Genomic DNA, 18,532 nt, shown 5'->3' with positions numbered 1-18,532 from the left:
AGGCGGCCCCTGTCAGTGCGGGCCCAGGGGCTGCCAGGTGGCATCTTCCCGCCTACATTCCTGCCAGTGCTCCTGCAGGCCTCTTCCGTGGCGCCTGCCGAGTCTTGTCTCCCCACTGCTCAGCCCAGCCGGAGCCCTGCTTGCTTCCTCCTCATCAGGTCCTCTGGGGCAGGCCCCCGGCTTGCGCCTGGCCGGGAGACCCAGCTCGGGGCAGCCCTGCTGGGGCCTTGCTCGGGTGGGGCCTGCAGCCTCTGTCCCTGCGTGAGCGGGCGCCATCGCTGCCCAGGCCCTGCCCGTGAGGGGGGTGCCGTGTCCCAGCCCGCAGCCTCTGCTGTACGCTTGCCTCCGCAGCCATCTTTGCCATCCTCTTGGGCCGCGGGGCCTCCTCAGGCTCACACTCCAGCTCACAAACCCTCTAAGTGGTTCCCTCCTTCACTCTCTTTTAGGGTGTGGTCTTTCTTTCTTATTTATCCAAAGGGCTTAATTTAGGAGACTTTTATCCCAGGGGCAACAGGCTCTTGGCTAGTTGGATGGATGGTGGCCCAGGGACATGTTCCAGGCCCTGGGTTCTCTAGATTCCCTGGCTTCTGGTGGATGGAGGCAACTTTGCTCTAAATGATTGTGGCCCTCAGCCCCACCCCTCAGCTGGGCACCCTTGGCAGGAAACAGGAGACCCGTTCTCTCCCTGGCTTACGGCCCTCTCCCAGGGAGGGGTGGCCCTGGGGGGATTCCTCTGCCCCCAAGAGTGAAGGGGAGGAAGCTGGAGGTGCCCCCTCCAGAGGGCCGGGGCGCAACTCTTAGAAACAGCCCTTGCAGAGCGAGGGCAGAGCTCACAAATGCCACTTTGGCCCCCATCCCACAAGCCCCTTCTCCCCGAGGACCCCACCGGCCCCCGCGGCAGCCTGGGGCCCCGGCCCCTCCCCAGCGCCGCCGGGTCCTCAGCCCGGGGAAGCTGCAGTCATGCAGGACAGGCCGGCAGCCAGAGGTCAGCGCGCCAAGCAGAGAGGAGCCAGCCCGCCCGCGCCTGTCTCGTCCGCGCCCTTTGTGATTTCAGTCTTGGTAGAACTTGTATTTGGAGATTTGTGCTTCAAAGTTTTTGTTTTTGTTCGTTTGACTTTTGTTTTGAGGGGGTGGGGGGATACAGAGCAGCGGATCAATTTGTATTTATTTATTTTAACATTTTACTAAATAAAGCCAAATAAAGTCTCTCAGCCTCGTGGTGTCGGGCTCGGGGTGGGGGGCAGGGTGGGCGAGGCACACTCCAGATGGCCTCCGGGGAGGGCCCGGTCCTCCTGCGGCTCCAGCGAGACCGGGCACGTCCCCCGGCCGCGAACCAGGAGGAACGTGGAAAGGAGCTTTGAAAACTTTACGAAAAAGGGAGGTACAGCCGAGGATGGGGAGCCAGCCCCAAACCAGCTGGGGCGGAGGGAGACTAGATCCCACCAGAGACAGCAGCAAGGGGAGGCCCCAGGACCCGCCCCGGACGCCCCGCCCCAGCCCTTCCCGCTGGGACCTTGAATAACTTAAACAGCGGGGAGGGGCAGCGGGGTCGCTCCAGTGTCTGCAGGGAGTGCGTGGGAGCCATGGCGGGTCAGGCGCCCGGGCTTCGGGGCTGCTGCAGGGCTGTGAGGTATTTTAGAGCAGCGGCCCCGTAGTGGCGGGACAAGTCCTGGTGGAACTCGTCCTTGAGGGCCTGGAGGCAGTCCCGGTAGGTGGGGCTGGAGCGGAAGCGGGACAGGTCAAGGCTCGGGGCATGCGGCAGGTGGATGGTGAAGGCCTCAGGCAGCACCAGGAGCTCGTATTCCTGCCGGTGGGGACGGGGACAGGCGGATGTGATTGCCTGGGCTGGGGGAGGGTTGCAGCCCTGGGGGATGGGGAGCAGCTTACTAGGTGGGCCCGAAGAGCCACAGCCAGATGATTTTAGCTCTAGAGAAGAGCGGGATTTCTTTGGTTTATTTATTTATTTATTTTGAGGAAAATTAGCCCTGAGCTAACATCTGCCACCAATCCTCCTCTTTTTGCTGAGGAAGACTGGCCCTGAGCTCACATCCGTGCCCATCTTGCTCTACTTTATATGTGGGACGCCTACCACAGCATGGCTTGCCAAGCAGTGCCATGTCCGAACCTGGGATCGAACCTCGAACCTCGGGCTGCCAAAGCGTGCGCACTTAACGGCTGTGCCACCAGGCCAGCCCAAGAGCGGGATTTCTAATAGTGCCACCAGATGGCGCGGTGGAACACGCCGAGGCAGAGTGAGCTCCCTGGGCCTGCAAGTATTCAAATTGAAACCGGAGGCAGCAGGGCGCCCCTCACCTGTGCATCCAGCTCCACGATGTGGGCCACCTTGTTCCAGCCAAAGCCCACAAAGCGGGGGTCGTAGCGGGGACAGTCTCTCGGCACCACCACGTAGGGCTCGTAGTCGGCGGCCCACTGCACCCGGTACGGGGCCTGAGCCTCCCGCCAGCGGGCATAGTCCGTGGGCGCGTGACCGCGGGGCCACTCGTGGTACCTGGGGTGCAGGAGAGGGCGAGGAGCCAGGCTGAGCTGGGAGCTCGTGGGAGGTGATGGCGGGTGTGGGGAACAGTGTGGGGAACGGAGCGGGGCGAGCAGCGGCCTCTCCTACCTGAAGGTGTAGAGAGCACCAGCGTCCAGCGAGGCCAGCACTTCGGCCTTGGACCTGGGGAAGCTGAAGCGGTAGTGCAGGGTCTCGAAGGCCGGCACCACCAGAGCTGCCTTCCTCCTGCCGCCCAGCTCCAGCTGCTCAATGGAGGCCCTGCGGGGGGAGCCCCGTGACAGGCGGGAAGCGGGCAGGCCCTGTCCAGCCTGGGCCGCAGGACCCGACCTGCAGGGGCCCGCTCGCCCTGACACCCGCAGAAGACCAACAGTGGAGCTGCTGGGGGAGGAGGGCCCGGCCTCCCTACTCTGCTGGGGCTCCCCTGCCCTAATGCCAACCCCACTTTACAGCGGACACTGAGGCCCGGAAAGAGCCAGGCCACGCCACCTAGGATGCTGCAGGTGCCCCGGCCCTGTCCAGCCCCACGTGCCCGGCCCCTCGCTCCCTCCTCCCGCCCACCTGAGGTAGTCGTAGAGGGAGTAGGCGGGCAGGAAGTCAATGTCACTGAGGAAGACGTAAGGCGTGAGGGCCTGGGCCAAGGCCACGTTGCGAAGCTGGTTGATGGGGTACAGGGGACCCTCCCGGTACACCACGTGGTAGGCCACATCCTGCCGGGCAGAGAGCACCGCCGAGGCCTCGACGAAACGCAGGAACTGCTGGGCCTCTGCGTCTGTGAGGTACAAGGCCAGGCTCATGGGGCCCGGCCAGTGCCGGCACAGGGCTTCCAGCATCTGCAGCCTGGGGCAAGGGGTGCGGTCAGCCCAGGGAGGGCCGGCACGTCCCCGGCTTAGCTGCTGCAGACGCCCCCTCGCAGGACCTCCTAAGCCCCTTGCACGCGCTTTTGGAGCTGGTCATATGGAATCTTCACAACTACCCCACAAGATGGGTACTTTCTCACTTGACAGATGAGAAAACTGAGGGCCAGAGAGATTAAGACTTGCCCGTGGGCCCACAGCTACGGAGGGGCAGTTCCAGGCACCTGAATGATTCCCAAAGCCCAAGGCTCTTTCCCCCACATCCAGGGTCTCCAACTTCTAGAATTCCTCAAGGGGCAGCAGCAGGCAGTGACAGCTTTTCCTTTACCAAATGAAACCCTCCTCTCGAACTTCCCAGTCCCAGCTCATGCCATGCTCCCGGGCTGCCCTCGGCCCCCTCACCGGTCCATGGAAAGCTGGGCCACCAGGGTGACGTCGAGGGGCCGCGGGGGCGGCAGCTCGTGGGGCAGAAAGGTGACGTGCACACGGTGCACGGTGAGCTGCTGCTGCCGGAACTCAGAGCAGGCATCCTCACCGTCGAGCTGTGCCAGGGCCCGCTGCCACTGAGGGGATGCGGGGACAGAGCTGGGGCAGGAGGACCCGGCCCGGACCAGGCCAGGGCCCGCAGAGCAGAGAGGGCCAGAGGCTCCGTGAGGCGGGGGCTCCCTCTCACCTGCTCCGCCCCGGGGTGGGGCAGGCTGGGGCACCCAAAGAGCTCCCTCCGCAGCAGGTTCCCGTCGTACTCCAGGAAGGTCAGGTAGAGGTTGCGGAAGAACCCCACGTGCTTGTTCTTCACGCGCAGCTTCTTTGGTGAGTTCCAGTGGATCACCTGGGACCCAGGAGGGCGTCGGTGTGGGCATGGGAGCAGGGAGCGGGAGTCCCCATCCTTGGCCCACCACCACCACTCAGCCCCCCGTCCCCGCCCACCTTGAGGTCAGACGCCTCCGAGTAGCAGCCCTCAGCCAGCGTGTGGTCCGACAGCTGCACATTCCAGACGCAGGGCAGGGGCCGCACCAGCCCCGGGTGCTCCTTGATGACGGCATTGAAGATGTCCTGGGCAGAGACAGCCGTCACACCTGGGCCCCAAGCCTGCCCAGCCTCCCTTCCAAAGGCTCCCCCAGACCTGGTCAGCCAGCGAGGTGGCGGGCAGGGTGAGGAGCTCCCGCGTAGCCGTCAGCCTCCACATCTGCTCCCAGCCCACCTGCCGAAGCCGGTCCAGCCGCAGGAGGATCACGCCTGCCCACGGGGACAGGTTGTCATGCCCACCCGGGACGCCCCAACCCCTGGGGCCAGGCGCCACGAAGTTGTCTTTTGCACGTTCATTGTTTGACTTAGTGGTATTTTCTGACTGTTCACACGCGAGGATGGACCACCTCTGTCCACACCAATCCTCTTAGGGGTAAAGGGGAGGCACCGCACAGCTTACAGAGCAACTCCAAGGTCATCTCGCACTCCGTGATCCCAGGGCTGGTAAAATCATCCCCATTTAACGGGTGAGAAGACTGAGGCTCAGAGGGACCAAGGAACTTGGCCAAAGTCATCTGGTATGTTCAGCTAACGTCAGAACCGATTTCTGGCTCTTCTCCCAGCGTTCCTTCCACAGCTCTATTCTTCCTAGCATTCTGTGCCCTGCCCAGTCCCTGGGGCCCAAGCACCCGTGGCCACCCGCCCTGCCTCCCCCTCCGCTGTCCCCACCTGTGTTGAAGCCCCGGCCCAAGGCAGGCCAGGGCCTGTGGTTCCTCCAGAGGTTGCCCAGGTACCAGTCGCTCTGGTTCTCCACGAGACCAATCACCTGCTCGTCTGGGAGGGGAGGGCACAAGGGAGCTGCCTGAGGCTGCCCCTGGACCCGGCTCAGGGCTAGGCCACACGGGCACCTGGACGGGCCAGGGAGGGAGCTGGCTGGGGCAGGGTCCCAGGCCTCTCACCAGAAAAGTGAGCAAACAGTGCCCAGAGCTCTGCGATGTCAGAGGCGAAGGTGACATCTGTGTCCAGCACAATGACACGGGCCAGGTCAAGGGGCAGGGTGCCAGGCAGCACTAGCTTCATGAGCCCGTATAGGCCAGAGTAGTGCTTGTTGGGGATCCAGGAGACCTGGGGCTGTGGGTGGAAAGGACAGGGCACGAGGCTGGCAGAGAAGGGCCCACGAGTGCCAGGCAGACTCAGGGTGACACAGGAAGAAGGGGCGAGCCCCGGGAGGGGCAGGGACTTGAACTTCAGTAGGTGCGATGGGGCTGGGGGTCCCAGGCAGCTCTAATCTGCGCCCCCCCCCAGGTGGAAGGAGAGGGCCGGGCACAGCTGGGGAGGGGCGCAGAAGGACCAGGGCTCCTGCCTTGAGCTCATCAGCGTCGTAGAAGCTGACCCGGACAGCGGGCACCATCCATGTGTGGAAGAGCATCTCCAGGATGCTCCTGGCCACCGCATCAGTCACCAAGTGGAGGTGCAGCGGGTTTTTCCTTTGGGGAGGACAAAAGAGGAAGGCCGATGGGCCCCAGAAGGAGCAACCTGGGACAAGCCCCACCTCGAGGGGCTCAGAGGTAGCAGCACCAACTTCTGTAAAGAGCTTTTCATACCCAGGGCAGGAAATTCCTCCACCCACCTTCAAGGGAGGAAGGGGCCGGTGTCCCCAGGTCACAGATGGGGGAAGCTGAGGCTCTGAGACCCTGCACAAGACTTTGTTCCCTTCCCCACTCCTGACCCTCCCTTCTGACACCTGGCTGTACCTGTAGAAGAGGATAGACTTCACCAGGGTGACGACGTCTCGGCTGGAGTTATGTCCCGCACATACGATGGCCACGTGCAAGAGCTGGGGAGGGGACACCGAGGTCGGCAGCAGCCCCCTCCTCCACTAGACGGGGAAGACCCCTGTTGGAGTGGCCTGGCCTGGGGCAGGGTAACCCCACCCGGCAGCAGAGCTAGGAAACGGACGGGGATGCGGAGCAGGGGTCCATCCCCCTCCTTCACAGACGGGGAAATCGAGGCCGGGAGCAGCGGATGTGCGAACCGAGGCGCCGGCGCCGCTGCCAGGTGCTGTGATTCCCACAGATGCCCAGGTGGCCGGGTGGGGACGCGGCGCCCCCGGGCTCCCCGCCGCCAGGGGCCGCGCGCTTGGCGCACCCACCTCACACTTGGGCGCCAGCGGGCGCGGCTGGACGCAGTCCGAGCGGTTGTGGCCCCCGGGGTCCGCCGGCGGGGCTCCGTCGAGGGCAGCAGCCCCCCGCGGCCGCCCGTCTGGGGGGACACGTGGCGTCAGCGCGCAGGGGCGGGATCCGGGCCCCCCCGCTCGCCTGCCCGCCCGCGGCGCTCACACTCCAGGTCCCCGCCGAACTGGAAGAATCCGAGCAGCAGCAGCAGCAGCAGCAGCGCGGCGGCCCCGAGCGCCCGGGGGCGCCCTCGGGGCAGCATGGCCGCCGGCGGGGGCACTCAGGGCGGAGCGCGACCCCGGGCTGCGGGCTCCATCGCGGGTTCTGGGGACCGGAAGGCCGGGGAGAAGGGTCAGCCTCGGGCGGCGGGGCCCGACGGCCGCCCGGTCCTCCCTCCCGCGCTGAGTCCCCCCCTCACCTGCTCCAGCGGCTCGGGGATCGCGACCTTCCTCCTCCAGAAGCCGGCCGGGGCGCAGGGATAGGGGGTTGGAGGCACAGGGCGGCCCCGTCCGAGCAGGAGCCAGCCCCGCCCCCAACCTGGGTTCAGGTTTCACCTCGGCTTGGCTGAGCCCGAAGGGGCGGGGAGACCCCCGGAGCCTGGCCCCGCCCCCTGCCCCGGCATCCAACGGCCCCCTCAGCCGCCGGGGAACCCCGAGAACCCCCAGGATGGCTGGAGGGAGCGGGGGCAGCCACCCAGGAAGACCGAGTCCCGGCTACCTGCTCTGAGCCCGTCCCCCTCTTCCCTGCTCTGCGGCCCCATCTCCTCTTTTCACCCCCCCACCCCGGGGGAGGGGCCCGTGACCCCTGGCCCGGGATCAAAGGGGCAGCCGGAGTAAGGAGGAGAGGGTTGGAACGCTGGGCCGCGGGGGTTGGGGACACCTGCTCTGGGGACAGGAGGCGGGGCCGGGAGCCGCGGAGCACCTGGAGGCCCTGCTTTCCTCCCCGCTCCCGTTCCCTTCACCCCTGCTCAGGCCAGGTGGCCCGACTGGGCCCGGCGCGCCCAGACAAAGCGGCCTTGAGAAGGTCGCCTCCTGCCCGGGAGCTGGCAACGGGCCTGCCTCACGGGAGACCTGGCAGGGCCGGGATCCCCCCAACTTGTCTAGACGATCACGATTGTGCCCGCGCCCCGCCTGGATCTCTCCCTCCGCCCCCCTCGCACCCCGGCCTCTGCCCTGGAAGGGGTGATGGGCGCTCCAGACCGTGAACAAGAAGAGCCGCGGGTCATCGAGCGCATATGCTTCGCGCCAGGCCCAGGTTCCAGCGCCTCATCTCAGTGAATGCTCACGTCAGGCCTGTGACACAGCCGTCATCCTCGCGCCCCTTCCCCGGCCTCTACCCAGCAGACAGAGTTTGTGCTGCCCCAGGACTTGCCCTTCATGTTCCTCCTGGCCAGATTCTGCCAGATTCTCGGGAGGCCGGCTCCTCCTTCCACATCCCTTGGTTTATTTCTTCTAGCACTCCGGGCAAGTTGACCTGGGTGTGTCTTCCTCCTCCAAGGGAGCTGCTCCTGGACTGGGCCCCAGCGCCCAACCAGGGCCCGGCACATACCATAAGCACTGAGGAAGTGAGCTGAAAACTGACAGCACTCCCCGGGCCTTGCCCTGAGCTAGAAGGGGGCTCAAACTGTGATCTTTAGCCCAATTTCTAGCTATAAAAAGTGAGGACCTGGGGTCCTGCCCCGTGGCACAGTGGTTAAGTTCACACGTTCCGCCTCGGGAGCCCAGGGTTTGCCGGTTCGGATCCCAGGTGTGGACCTACACAACCCTTATCAAGCCATGCTGTGGCAGGCATCCCACATAAAATAGAGGAAGATGGGCACGGATGTTAGCTCAGGGCCAGTCTTCCTCAGCAAAAGGAGGAGGATTGGTGGCAGATCTTAGCTCGGGGCTGATCTTCCTCAAAAAAAAAAAAAAGGGAGGGCCTAAGAGGCCCCAACTCCAAAAGAAGCTGTGGCAAAGCAGCCCAGCCTGAGACCCCCGAGTCTCCTCCTCTGAAAGGCTAGGATGCCTTCCTCTGGGAGATGGGGGTCTGCAAGGAAGGCGGGGCTTTGGGCCTTCGGAGGCCAGGACCAATGGTTGCCATGCAGACTGATGGCGGCTCCTTGTACATCTGGGAACCAGAGGAGACGAGGGGAGCAGGGGCCACCTGGGCATCAGGAGCTTTGAGCCTCATGCCCCTCGACCCTCATCTCTAGCCTGGAGCTGGGGTGGAGGTGGGCGAATCCCCCACAGGACCCTCCACAGAGACTGTCTGTGGGGGTTACATGTGAGAGAGCAGCGAGGACACAAAGTCGGGGCCTGGCCGGGGAGTTTGTGGGGGGGGGGGGCTGGGTCTGCAGAGCGACCGTGGTCACTCATAACATTGGCCCCATCCCTCACTCAGCCTTACGACGCAGGGGAAATTAGGTGTTGAGATGCATGCTGGGCCTCCAAGAGGTTCTTCTGGGGCGTGGAGGGGGAAAAGGATACACTGTGGGCATATGAAAGGGGGCTGGTCTTCTAGGCCTGAGCCCTGGTTTGTCCCAGGACTTTGCTGTGTGACCTTGGACCAGTCAGGCCTCTTCTCTGGACCTCAGTGTCCTCGTCTCTACCTGTTGGGCTGATCTAGCTGGCTTCTGTGGCTCAGGGCAGACTGAAGGAGGGAGGATCTGGCCCAACCTGCTCAGAGGCCCTTCCAGCCCAGCCAGGTGACCAAATCCAGGCAGGCACCCAGCAGGGAGGGGCCGCCCCGGGCGCCTCCTGCACACACACGGCCACTCTTTGTCTCTGGGAGTTAATCAGGCCTGGGATCTGGAGAGGAAATTCAGGGAGTCCTGCCGCTGCCAACCTGGCTGGGACCATGAGGCCCTCTCAGTCCTGGACGGAGGGACAAGAAACAGCCCTGGTGCCCCTCATATTCTGTCCGGGAGAGGCTGCTCCTCTGTCCTCCCCACAAGCACCAGCCCACCAGCCCTGGGAGTGCCAAAGAACCTCACACTGCCCCCTCCTCATGCTCTCCAGGCTGCTGAGGGAGGGGCTGGAGGAGACCCCCCCCCCACCCCCGCCACGAGGTTTGCGGAACAAGTTCATCAAGATGGAGGGGTGCGGGGAGGAAGGGAGGAAGAGCCTCACGCCAAATGCCCTGAGCCCTGGGCTTAATCCCAGTTACCAACTTGACTCATGACCCAGCAGCCTCAACATGTCACTGCTCTTGCTGGGCTGTGGGCAGTAGGAGAGAGGGCACTGCCATGGGACACCTGCATTGTAGTCTGTTTGACCCATGCCATGCTATGTGGCCTGGGACAAGTCCGTTCCTCTCCTTGGGCTTCTTCTTCCTCACCTGTGCAAAGGAATTCTTGGCAACCCGGCAAGGTTGCTGGAAGGAGTCATGTGTAAGTGAGGCTGGCACCCAGGAGGTGGTGAGAAATGATGCGAATGCCCATGACCATCTCTGTTCTCCAAGAACTTTGCTTCTTCTGAGGCCCGGGGACTCATCTCCCTGGATCTTCATTCCTTGGCCTGAGTAAGGAGGTCTGATATAGAAGGAAACTAGCTGAGGAGGGTGGGGGGGGGGGAGAGCACAAGGAGGGGCTGTGGCTTCCTGGTGAGGTGTATTGCTTAAAACGCCTAGATTCTGGGACCAGCCGGTGGCTTAGAGGTTAAGTTCGCACGTTCGGCTTCTCAGCGGCCCAGAGTTCCCTGGGTCGGATCCTAGGTGCGGACATGGCACCGCTTGGCAAAAGCCATATATATAAAGTAGAGAAAGATGGGCACGGATGTTAGCTCAGAGCCAGTTTTTCTCAGCAAAAAGAGGAGGATTGGCAGAAGTTAGCTCAGGGCTAATCTTCCTCCAAAAAAACAAAAAAAATGCCTAGATTCTGTGGTCAGACTAGACCAGGATTCGAATCTTGACTGGGCTTCTTAAGAGGATCCTTTTCTCATCTGCAGATAACATGTGGTAGAGGGGATTAAATAAAACAACGTGCTACTATTCTCAGGGTCCTGTAAACTTGCGAGTCGGGTCCCAACCACACAGCCCCGCCGCCCCACCCATGCCCCGCCCCTTTCCCCACAGCCAATCAGTGGCTGCCTGCTTGGAGCATCCTTTCCAGCCTGCTCCCGCTGCTCGGCTCTCGCCGCCGCCCCTTCCAGGGAGGCGATGCCCAGGAGTCGCCTCCATTCCTTGGGGAGCAGCTGAGGACCGGGAGGTGCATCCGACGGCCGAAAAGCACTTTGAGATTGATCCCGAGTTCAAGGACCAAGTGTGCTCTCAAATCACTTTACAGCTGGGGAAACCCGAGACCCGGAGAAGGGAAACTCCCGACCAAGGTCACCCCAAGCCGAGAGCAGAAGTCCGAGCCAGGGTTTTCTCCGTGGAGGTGGGCGTGCGCGTGCGCGCTCTTAGGGGGCACAGACCATGCCCCTGGGGCTGAAGCCAGAGCACTAACGGTGCTGGCCAGGGGATCGAGACTGCGTGGGAAGCTGGAGTCCTCGCTGCCTCAGTTTCCTCAGCACTACGTCCAGTGGAGGATGGGAGACGAGGCAGCTGGCCCAACGCGCGGCCGCTGAGACACAATCCGACTGTCCTTAAACTCCCCAAATCTGATGGAGGAGATTTCCACACGCTACCTCCCAGCCCTTTAAAATCCTGTCCTCCCGTTCGAGCCTTTCGGCGCTCTATTGGAAAGGCTGTAGGCTGACGGCCCCTTCTCTGGAATGGACTGCTCAGACTGCCGCGGGAGCCTTCCTGGGGCGGCAACTGCGCAGGCGCAAGGGACGCCAACCCGGAAGGCGGAAGAGCCGGGCTGACGGCGCGGGGCGGAGAGGGACGGAGAGGGGCGGAGAGGGCGGAGGGGGCCAGCCAATGACCTGAAGGGTCAGCCCGCAGTTGCTAAGCGCTCCCCCAGTGGGAGGTGGTCTAAAATGGGGTGAAGAGTGGTTCGGTGGCCCTTCACCTCACCCTCCTTCGGGCCCGCGGAAGTTAAGCAACCGAGAGGCGGGCCTAGGACCGGAAGCAGGAAGGAGGGCTCAGGAAGCAGGGCGCCGCGGCCAGGCGGACTGTCGATGCGTGAGTCTGTCGGTCCGGAGGGCAGGATGGAGAAGCTGCGGCTCCTGGGCCTGCGCTACCAGGAGTACGTGACTCGTCACCCGGCCGCCACGGCCCAGCTGGAGACGGCAGTGCGGGGCCTCAGTTACCTGCTGGCAGGTGCCACCCTGACCTTTGACCCGTTCCTTCAGGGCTCTGACCTCTGACCCCACTGGCTCCCCTCTCTGCGGAGTCAGGGTAGTGGTCGCTGTGCTCGAGAAGTTCCTTCCAGGTTCCCGTAGGGCGTAGGGAGGGGACGTCCAGGGCCCCGAAGCCGCAGGGTGAGGCCACCGCGCACCGACGCCTCCTCCTGTGTCTTCTCCCCAGGTCGTTTCACCGATTCGCACGAGCTGTCAGAGCTGGGTGAGCCGGGCTCTGGGGTGGGCGGAGGGCGGGGGGCGGGAGGGCCCAGGGGGCTTCCCGTTAGATCATCCTGTGCTGTGACTGAGTGGGACATAGGTCCAGCGTCCGCTGTCCTGGGCCCTCCATGTCCCTATAGTCGAGAGACAAATCTGGGTACCTTGACATCAGGCAGCTGCGCCGCGCACCTGTCCTGCCTTTGCCCCGTTAATCCTCCCCCGAGTCATATGAGGTGGGTACTGTTCTTGTCCTCAGTGTCCAGTTAAGGGAACAGTTCAGTGAGGTTAGGGAACAGCCACTGATGATCCCAGAAGTAGGATTCAAATTCGGATCTCCCAGATTCCAGGATCCCCAGACGGTGACTGGCTCAGTAGGGTTTGTTCAGTGAGAACTGGGAAGAGCTGGCTTTTAAAAGGGAGCGATGGCGGCTTTGAGGGACAGGCTGCAGAGAGCAGAGGCCAGGAGGTGACACCACGCATCCCTGTGGCTATTTGAAGCACGATGGGCAGTTCTGCGCAGCTGGAGACAGGCCACTCTTGGTCACTGAGATCAAACCATCCCTTCTTACTCCAACCATCCACCTGGGTCGTACTGGGGAGTGTGGAGCTCTGGAGGTGCACGTGGAGGCAGGCTGGTTGCCACATAGTTCATGGGCGGCTGAGCACAGTAGGTGACAGGTGATCCCTGCAGCTCTGAGGAGAAGTGAGGGGGTGGAAGCTGCCCAGCCAGCCCCTCAAGGCCACGCTCTGCCCCTCAGTCTACTCCGCCTCCAACCTGCTCGTGCTGCTCAATGACGGGATCCTACGGAAGGAGCTTCGGAAAAAGTTGCCTGTGGTGAGAATTCTGCCAGGACCTGAGGGCGGGAAGCGTGGGACTCAGGAATGGTGTAGGAACAGCCAGCCCACGGGGGCAGCACATGTTACGGTCTCATAGAGCGTGAGAAATGCCTGTGTCCTGAGGCTCAAGCCATCTCATTAGGTGAAGGGTCAAGGTGTTAATGTCCTCATCTCAGGCGGAGAGACGAGTTCAGAGAAGTAGACTGGCTGGTCCCCGGTGGAGAACTCAGGCCCACACACGTACTCTTGAAAAGGGGCGAATCCACGTCTCCTGTCAGAGGAGTCCCCTTGGGGGAGGGCTCAGGATGAGGGGGAGCCCCCTGACCTCTTGGCCTGGGACTCTTGCAGTCGCTGTCCCAGCAGAAGCTGCTGACATGGCTGAGCGTGCTGGAGTGCGTGGAGGTGTTCATGGAGATGGGGGCCGCCAAGGTGTGGGGCGAAGTGGGCCGCTGGCTCGTCATCGCTCTCATCCAGCTGGCCAAGTATGTCGGGACCATGGAGGGCAGGCCCTGGGCGCGGGTAACGGAGGCCAGCTGTCCAGATGGCGTTCAGCAGAGCTCCCCGACCCCCTGCTGGCTAGCCACGTCCCCACCCAGCCCTGCCATACCTCCACCCCAGGGCTGTCCTGCGGATGTTCCTGCTCATCTGGTTCAAGGCTGGCCTCCAGACCTCACCCCCCATCGTTCCACTGGACAGGGAGGCCCAGGCGCAGCCCCCGGGTAAGCTGCTTCTCTGCTCTGGAGTGGAACGGGGCACAGGACTCATTAGTGGATAGAGAGCTGACCGGCGTGATCACAGTATTGTCTGTTTATGGAGCGCCTCTCTCCTTATCAACTCATCTTGTTCTCATTGCCATATATTTTACAGAGAAGAAAAGGAAAGATTAGGTTAGGGGCAGAATCAGAACCTGAAGTCAGGACTCCTGACGTCAGAGTCCTCCTTCTTTTTTGTGATCTGCGGGAAGAGGGGACGAGCAGCAGGAGACAGGGGTCCTGCCAGCCTCGTCTCTGGGCCTGGCTCTATATCAAGAGCCGCAGCTGCAGGAGCCAGGACCGCCAGCAGATCTGTCTCTTCGGGGCTTTGGGCCCACCACTTGTTGGCCCCTGGGCCTAACTCTTCTGGCCTTGAGTGGGGGCAGTTCTTTGCTTCTTATGGTCATGTCGAAAGCAGAGGACCGAGAATGTACGGCCCCTCTCTGCTGTGGTTCCCAGAGACATGGTTCTGGTTCCAGTGCCTGGGACGCCTGGGTTCTTGGCTGCCTTGTCTGCCACGGGTGATGCTGGCTCTTCCCAGGCCAGGGCCAGGTCCCAGGCTGGGCCACAGCTCCTGCTGCAGTGTCCCTGACTGAACCGAACAATCTCCTCCGTTCTCCCCTTAGCCGGCGAGCAGTCACTGCACACGTGTTTTTCGCAGGCTGTGCTGGAAACATGTCACTCTGACAGTGTGGCCTTCTGTCCGTCCCTGCTAGGTGGTGGCCACAGCCCTGGCAGCCAGGAGCAGTCATATGTGGGGAAGCGGTCAAACCGAGTAGTGCGAACCCTCCAGAACAGTAAGTGGAGGATGGAGCTGGACCGGGCCGCTCGGTGCTGAGGTCAGCGTGGGCCTGAGGGTGTAGCTTTCATCACCGTCCACCTCCTCCCGTCTTGGCCTGGGCCTGGCTGCTCCCGTGCTGCCCTTGTGTTCCAGCTCCGTCCCTGCACTCGAGGCACTGGGGAGCCCCCCAGCAGCAGGAGGGACGGCCGCGGCCGCACCAGGAGGAGCTGAGCATCACCCCCACGCCACTGGGGCTGCAGGAGACCATCGCAGAGTCCCTGTATATCGCGCGGCCCCTGCTGCACTGTATCCTTCATGTGGGGTGGGGCTGGCACTGTGGGGCGGGGCTGGAGAGGGGTGGGCAGGGCGGGCCATGTGCCGGAGACCTCCTTGACGCCTTGGCCGTCAGTGCTTAGCCTGGGCCTCTGGGGTCAGCGGTCGTGGACACCCTGGTTCCTGTCTGGTGTCGTGGACGTGACCAGGTGAGCCTGGGCCTGTCTGAGGGGCTCCCCTCCCTCTGCCGGGCTTTATGCTACAGACCTGTCCTCACCTGGGCAGGCAGGGGCCCCCGCTCTTCCTGTTGCTGGCCCTGATCGTGTGCCCTCCTCCCCCAGCTTGAGCCTCCTGAGCGACAGGAGGGGCCTGACCCGGAGGGAGCGGCTGGAGCTGCGGCGCCGGACCATCCTCCTGCTGTACTACTTGCTGCGCTCCCCTTTCTACGACCGCTTCTCTGAGTAAGGCAAGGCCCACCCTCAGCGGGGGAGGGGAGGAAGCGGGGCGCTGGGGCTCCAGCCCTGTTCACGCCTTTGCTTCCTCCCTCCTTCCTGCACCCAGGCTTCACTGAGCACCCGCTATGTGCTGTCCTGGGGTGTGGTCCCTCCCTCATTTATTGGATGGCAGCCCAGGCCTGCCCTCAGAGCTCTGGGGCCATCAGCCCCTGCGGGCAGGAGCTTAGGCAGTTGCTGGCAGAAGATGCCACAGGGATGGTGGTGGGTGCCGGCTTTCCACACCATCCAGCTCATTTGCACATCTTCCTGGCAAATAGTTCGGATTGTCCCTACTTCCCAGAGGGGGCACTTGAGGTTCAAAGACATTGGGCAGCTTAACACAAAGCCACTCAGCTAGCCAGTGGCAGAGCCAGCTCCCACATCCATGTTGTCTCCTGGCCTGTCCCTGCTCTGCCCAGCTCACTCCATCACCTGTGAGGCAGAGCTCCCAGCCTCAGCCAGACACAGAGGGGCCAGCCAGGGGCTTGGGGGGTGACTCGCAGCCAAGGCTCCCACAGCCTGCCAGGGTGGCTGCCTGAGGTCAGCCCAAGGTCTGAGGAGGGGGTCCCTGCACAGCGACTTGGGCCATGTGACAGACTGAGGCTCCCTGGGACCCCCGTACTTCACAAGTACGCTGCTTATAGGCTGCACTATTAGCTGGAACTGCATTGAACCTTATGGCCACACAGTCTCTGTTGTTGCTGTGGTTTTTGAGACAGTAGAAAGTAAGCTTATATTTAATACCTCCTCAGTGAAGATTACTTTGCCTGGCAGTTCCTGTTTTCAGGTAAGTTTGGAAGCTCATGAGGCATGAAAGCCAAATCCTGTCCCGTACTCTAGAGAACATTCCAGAGACTTACATGGATCACGTGACCTCCCCCCACAAACTGCTCGCACTTCACAGAGGGAACGTTACAGCCCCCGGATCTCGTGGAACTGAGGGATTTCGAGACCACAGTGATGGCAGAGGGGGCTCCCCAGGCTGCAGGCTTCTAGTGTGGCTCGCTCTCCTGCTGACCTGACCAGTGTGGCGCCCTCGGAGCAGTGGCCCAGACTGAGAAGGGTCTAGAAACCTGTCAGAGAAATCCTGTATTTCCCCAGAGGACAGGGAGCAGGGTGCTGAGGGGCTCCAGGTGCGGTCTGGGAAGGGAGCCATGTTCTGTCCTCTTTTCTTTCTGTCAAACATTCTGGTCTCTGGAACCAGGCTGCCCTCCAGTCGTGTGAACTTGGGCAGGTTATTGAGCCTCTCTGGGCCTCATTTCCTCATCTGTAAAATGGGGACATAGTAATCCCCCTCAGAGGGTTGTCGTAGAGGTTAGGTGATTTAGTATGTACGGTAGTGCCTGGTACACGGTAAGCACCAAATGTCACGTCTTATCATTTCTCTTGTCATCGACATGAACGCCATCATCGTCTCACCCCGGCTTCTCCGGTGGGAAACCCCCATCTCTTCAAAAATAGGGCCATGGCCTCGCCCCTTCCTCTGAGCCAAAAGTGTGACCCCCTCAGGCTTCGTCCCCTCCTGGTGCACTAGCCACTCTCAGCATTGGCTTGGGAGATCTCGGGGTGCCTCAGCTCTTCTGCCAGACTTGGGGCTTCTTGAAGGCAGGGCGGGGCTGCCCTCCCCTCTGGGCCCTCGCTGCACCTGCGCGGGCACTGCCCTGTGCGTGGCCCTCCATAGCATTTGCTGGCTCAGAGGAAGGAAGGAAGGGCAAGACGTGGGGGAGAGGCAGGAGGAGGTGTCTGTGTTCATGCTGTGAGTCAACCGCCAGCCCCAGCCCGCAGCGGAGGTGGGAGCATCCCAGGCCTGTGGCTGGGTGGGGGCAGGACTGGGGCCACACCCAGAGGCTCGCCCTTTTGTCCTGGGGTCTGTCCTAGCTCCACAGAGTTACCTTCTGTCTTCTGCAAGCTCTGCCTTTAGTCAGGAGGCAGTGAAGGTTTTTTAGCACCCTCATTTGCAGGGACCCAGACCCCCGCTGAGCCTGCTCCCTGTTTCTCTCCCGCCTGCAGGGCCAGGATCCTCTTCCTGCTCCAGCTGCTGGCAGACCACGTCCCCGGCATCGGCCTGGTCACGAGTAAGCATGGGGTGGGGGCGCGATGATGACTAAGTGGTGCCGATCTCACGTGTGGCCCCAGCTCCCTGTTTTCTTTTTGTCTCCTTATCATTTGATCCTCGGCACAGTTGGGAGAGGGAGCCCGGAGGTCAGGCTGGGTGGGTGACAGCTCCTGGGCATGGGCCAGGCTGGCCACAGAACCTCAGGGGGTGTCCCATGGTGGGGGGACTCACATTATATCGCATCAGGCTGTCAGTCTTTTTCCTGCCTCGGTGTCCTGGAGTGACACGAGACCGGCTCTGGGTGAGGATGATATATCAGGGAAAGCCCGCCAGGCTGTTTGGAGATCCACCTCAGCACAGGGCTGGGGCTGGCAGCGGCGACAGCTGGACAGGCTGTGCGGCTTCTCTGAGCCTGAGAGTCCTGGCCTATAAATGGAGGCAAAGATCACTGCCAGTTCTGCCTCCCTAGGGGTGGAGAGGTGGGAGGGTCAGGGGCTCTGGGCTGGATTTGGGTGGCAGTCGCTGAGAAGGACCCTGACTAGATGCAGACTGGAGTCTGGCCCTCAGCCCCGAACTTGTTTCTCTCTCTCTCTCTCTCTCTCTCTCAGAGCCGCTCATGGATTACTTGCCCACCTGGCAGAAAATTTATTTCTACAATTGGGGCTGATGGACATCTGGGAGTGGGGTGCGGGGAGGGGGCGGGCAGCATGCTCTGCTGCGGTGGGCAGGGGGGCCTCCGGGCTTCAGTCCCCTGGGCCCCTCTGTCCTAATAAAACTGACTCTGGCAATGTGCGAGCGCGTGGCCTCTCCGCACCCACCGCCCCAGGCACCAGGCACCGGGCACGCCCACCCTGGCCAGGCTCTGCACACAGCATGCTCGCCAGAGCTCCTGTAACACCCTCCGGAGTCTGACTACACCCTCTAGTGATGGAGCCCCTGCCGCCCGCCCCTTGTCATTGGGCCAAGAAGCCTTCAGGTCCCTCCAGGCGCAGAAAGCCAGGATTTAACCTCATCGAGCTGGGGAAGCTGCCTGCCGTGGCAGCTGCAGGAGTAAATGCTTCTCTATCACCGGTCCCTGTTGACGACACACAAGGCTGGACCTAGGATGACAGCTGCCCCTGTGTCTTCTGGCCAGAGCCTCTGTCCATCCCTTCCTCCTGCAGGCCCTGTTGCCTGCAGCCTCTCTCTGATGGAGCCTAGAGAATAGCGGGCTCAGCTCTGGGGGCTCCTGAACCCCTAGTTGAGAGCAGAGGCTTTTCACCCGTGAGGAAAGGGTGTCAGCACCAGCCAGCACCGGCGCTGATGCTTGGAGGGGAGAGGCGGGTGTGGAGGGGATGGGAGCCCGAGAGGTTCTGGGAGAAAGCTGGGTGCAGGTTCAGGGGGTTGAAGCTGGGGTCCCCCCACACT

The 18,532-nt window shown here is 62.5% G+C and overlaps 2 protein-coding genes across 3 annotated transcripts; one reads left to right on the top strand and one right to left on the bottom strand.

The window, feature by feature from the left end:
- Positions 1-1,153: 1,153 nt before the first annotated feature.
- Positions 1,154-8,023, bottom strand: LARGE2 (LARGE xylosyl- and glucuronyltransferase 2). Of its 2 annotated transcripts, none has more exons than XM_070229349.1 (15): positions 6,928-8,023; positions 6,675-6,833; positions 6,488-6,597; positions 6,090-6,172; positions 5,699-5,822; positions 5,295-5,466; positions 5,065-5,169; positions 4,493-4,605; positions 4,297-4,422; positions 4,043-4,198; positions 3,772-3,932; positions 3,074-3,352; positions 2,624-2,773; positions 2,314-2,509; positions 1,154-1,804 (listed from the first exon to the last, which is right to left on the bottom strand). In XM_070229349.1, exons 2-15 carry the CDS (start codon positions 6,769-6,771, stop codon positions 1,592-1,594), a joined length of 2,085 nt encoding a protein of 694 aa, XP_070085450.1. In that variant the 5' UTR covers positions 6,772-6,833; positions 6,928-8,023; the 3' UTR covers positions 1,154-1,591. The 2 variants fall into 2 exon arrangements, with proteins under 2 accessions (XP_070085450.1, XP_070085449.1); XM_070229348.1 differs by having other exon boundaries at positions 1,154-1,864; positions 6,928-7,967.
- A 2,541-nt stretch (positions 8,024-10,564) lies between these two features.
- On the top strand, positions 10,565-17,913 carry PEX16 (peroxisomal biogenesis factor 16). Its single transcript, XM_001489345.7, has 11 exons — positions 10,565-11,693; positions 11,901-11,936; positions 12,691-12,767; positions 13,118-13,251; positions 13,388-13,488; positions 14,238-14,318; positions 14,456-14,608; positions 14,712-14,784; positions 14,917-15,036; positions 17,080-17,144; positions 17,734-17,913. Exons 1-11 carry the CDS (start codon positions 11,552-11,554, stop codon positions 17,790-17,792), a joined length of 1,041 nt encoding a protein of 346 aa, XP_001489395.4. The 5' UTR covers positions 10,565-11,551; the 3' UTR covers positions 17,793-17,913.
- Positions 17,914-18,532: the final 619 nt, after the last annotated feature.

The sequence above is a fragment of the Equus caballus genome, chromosome 12, assembly GCF_041296265.1.
Source record: "Equus caballus isolate H_3958 breed thoroughbred chromosome 12, TB-T2T, whole genome shotgun sequence".
Lineage (NCBI taxonomy): Eukaryota > Metazoa > Chordata > Mammalia > Perissodactyla > Equidae > Equus > Equus caballus.
This window is presented reverse-complemented; position numbering and strand designations above follow the sequence as displayed.

Excerpts from the sequence above, each read along its gene's own strand:
- PEX16 (XM_001489345.7), top strand. The coding sequence starts at position 11,552 with ATGCGTGAGTCTGTCGGTCCGGAGGGCAGGATGGAGAAGCTGCGGCTC. Across the intron at positions 14,609-14,711 it reads CGCGCGGCCCCTGCTGCACT|TGCTTAGCCTGGGCCTCTGG; the intron begins GTATCCTTCATG and ends CTTGGCCGTCAG. Across the intron at positions 14,785-14,916 it reads GGTGTCGTGGACGTGACCAG|CTTGAGCCTCCTGAGCGACA; the intron begins GTGAGCCTGGGC and ends CTCCTCCCCCAG.
- LARGE2 (XM_070229348.1), bottom strand. The coding sequence starts at position 6,771 with ATGCTGCCCCGAGGGCGCCCCCGGGCGCTCGGGGCCGCCGCGCTGCTG. Across the intron at positions 4,423-4,492 it reads CCACCTCGCTGGCTGACCAG|GACATCTTCAATGCCGTCAT; the intron begins GTCTGGGGGAGC and ends GTCTCTGCCCAG. Across the intron at positions 2,774-3,073 it reads TCCCTCTACGACTACCTCAG|GGCCTCCATTGAGCAGCTGG; the intron begins GTGGGCGGGAGG and ends CTCCCCCCGCAG.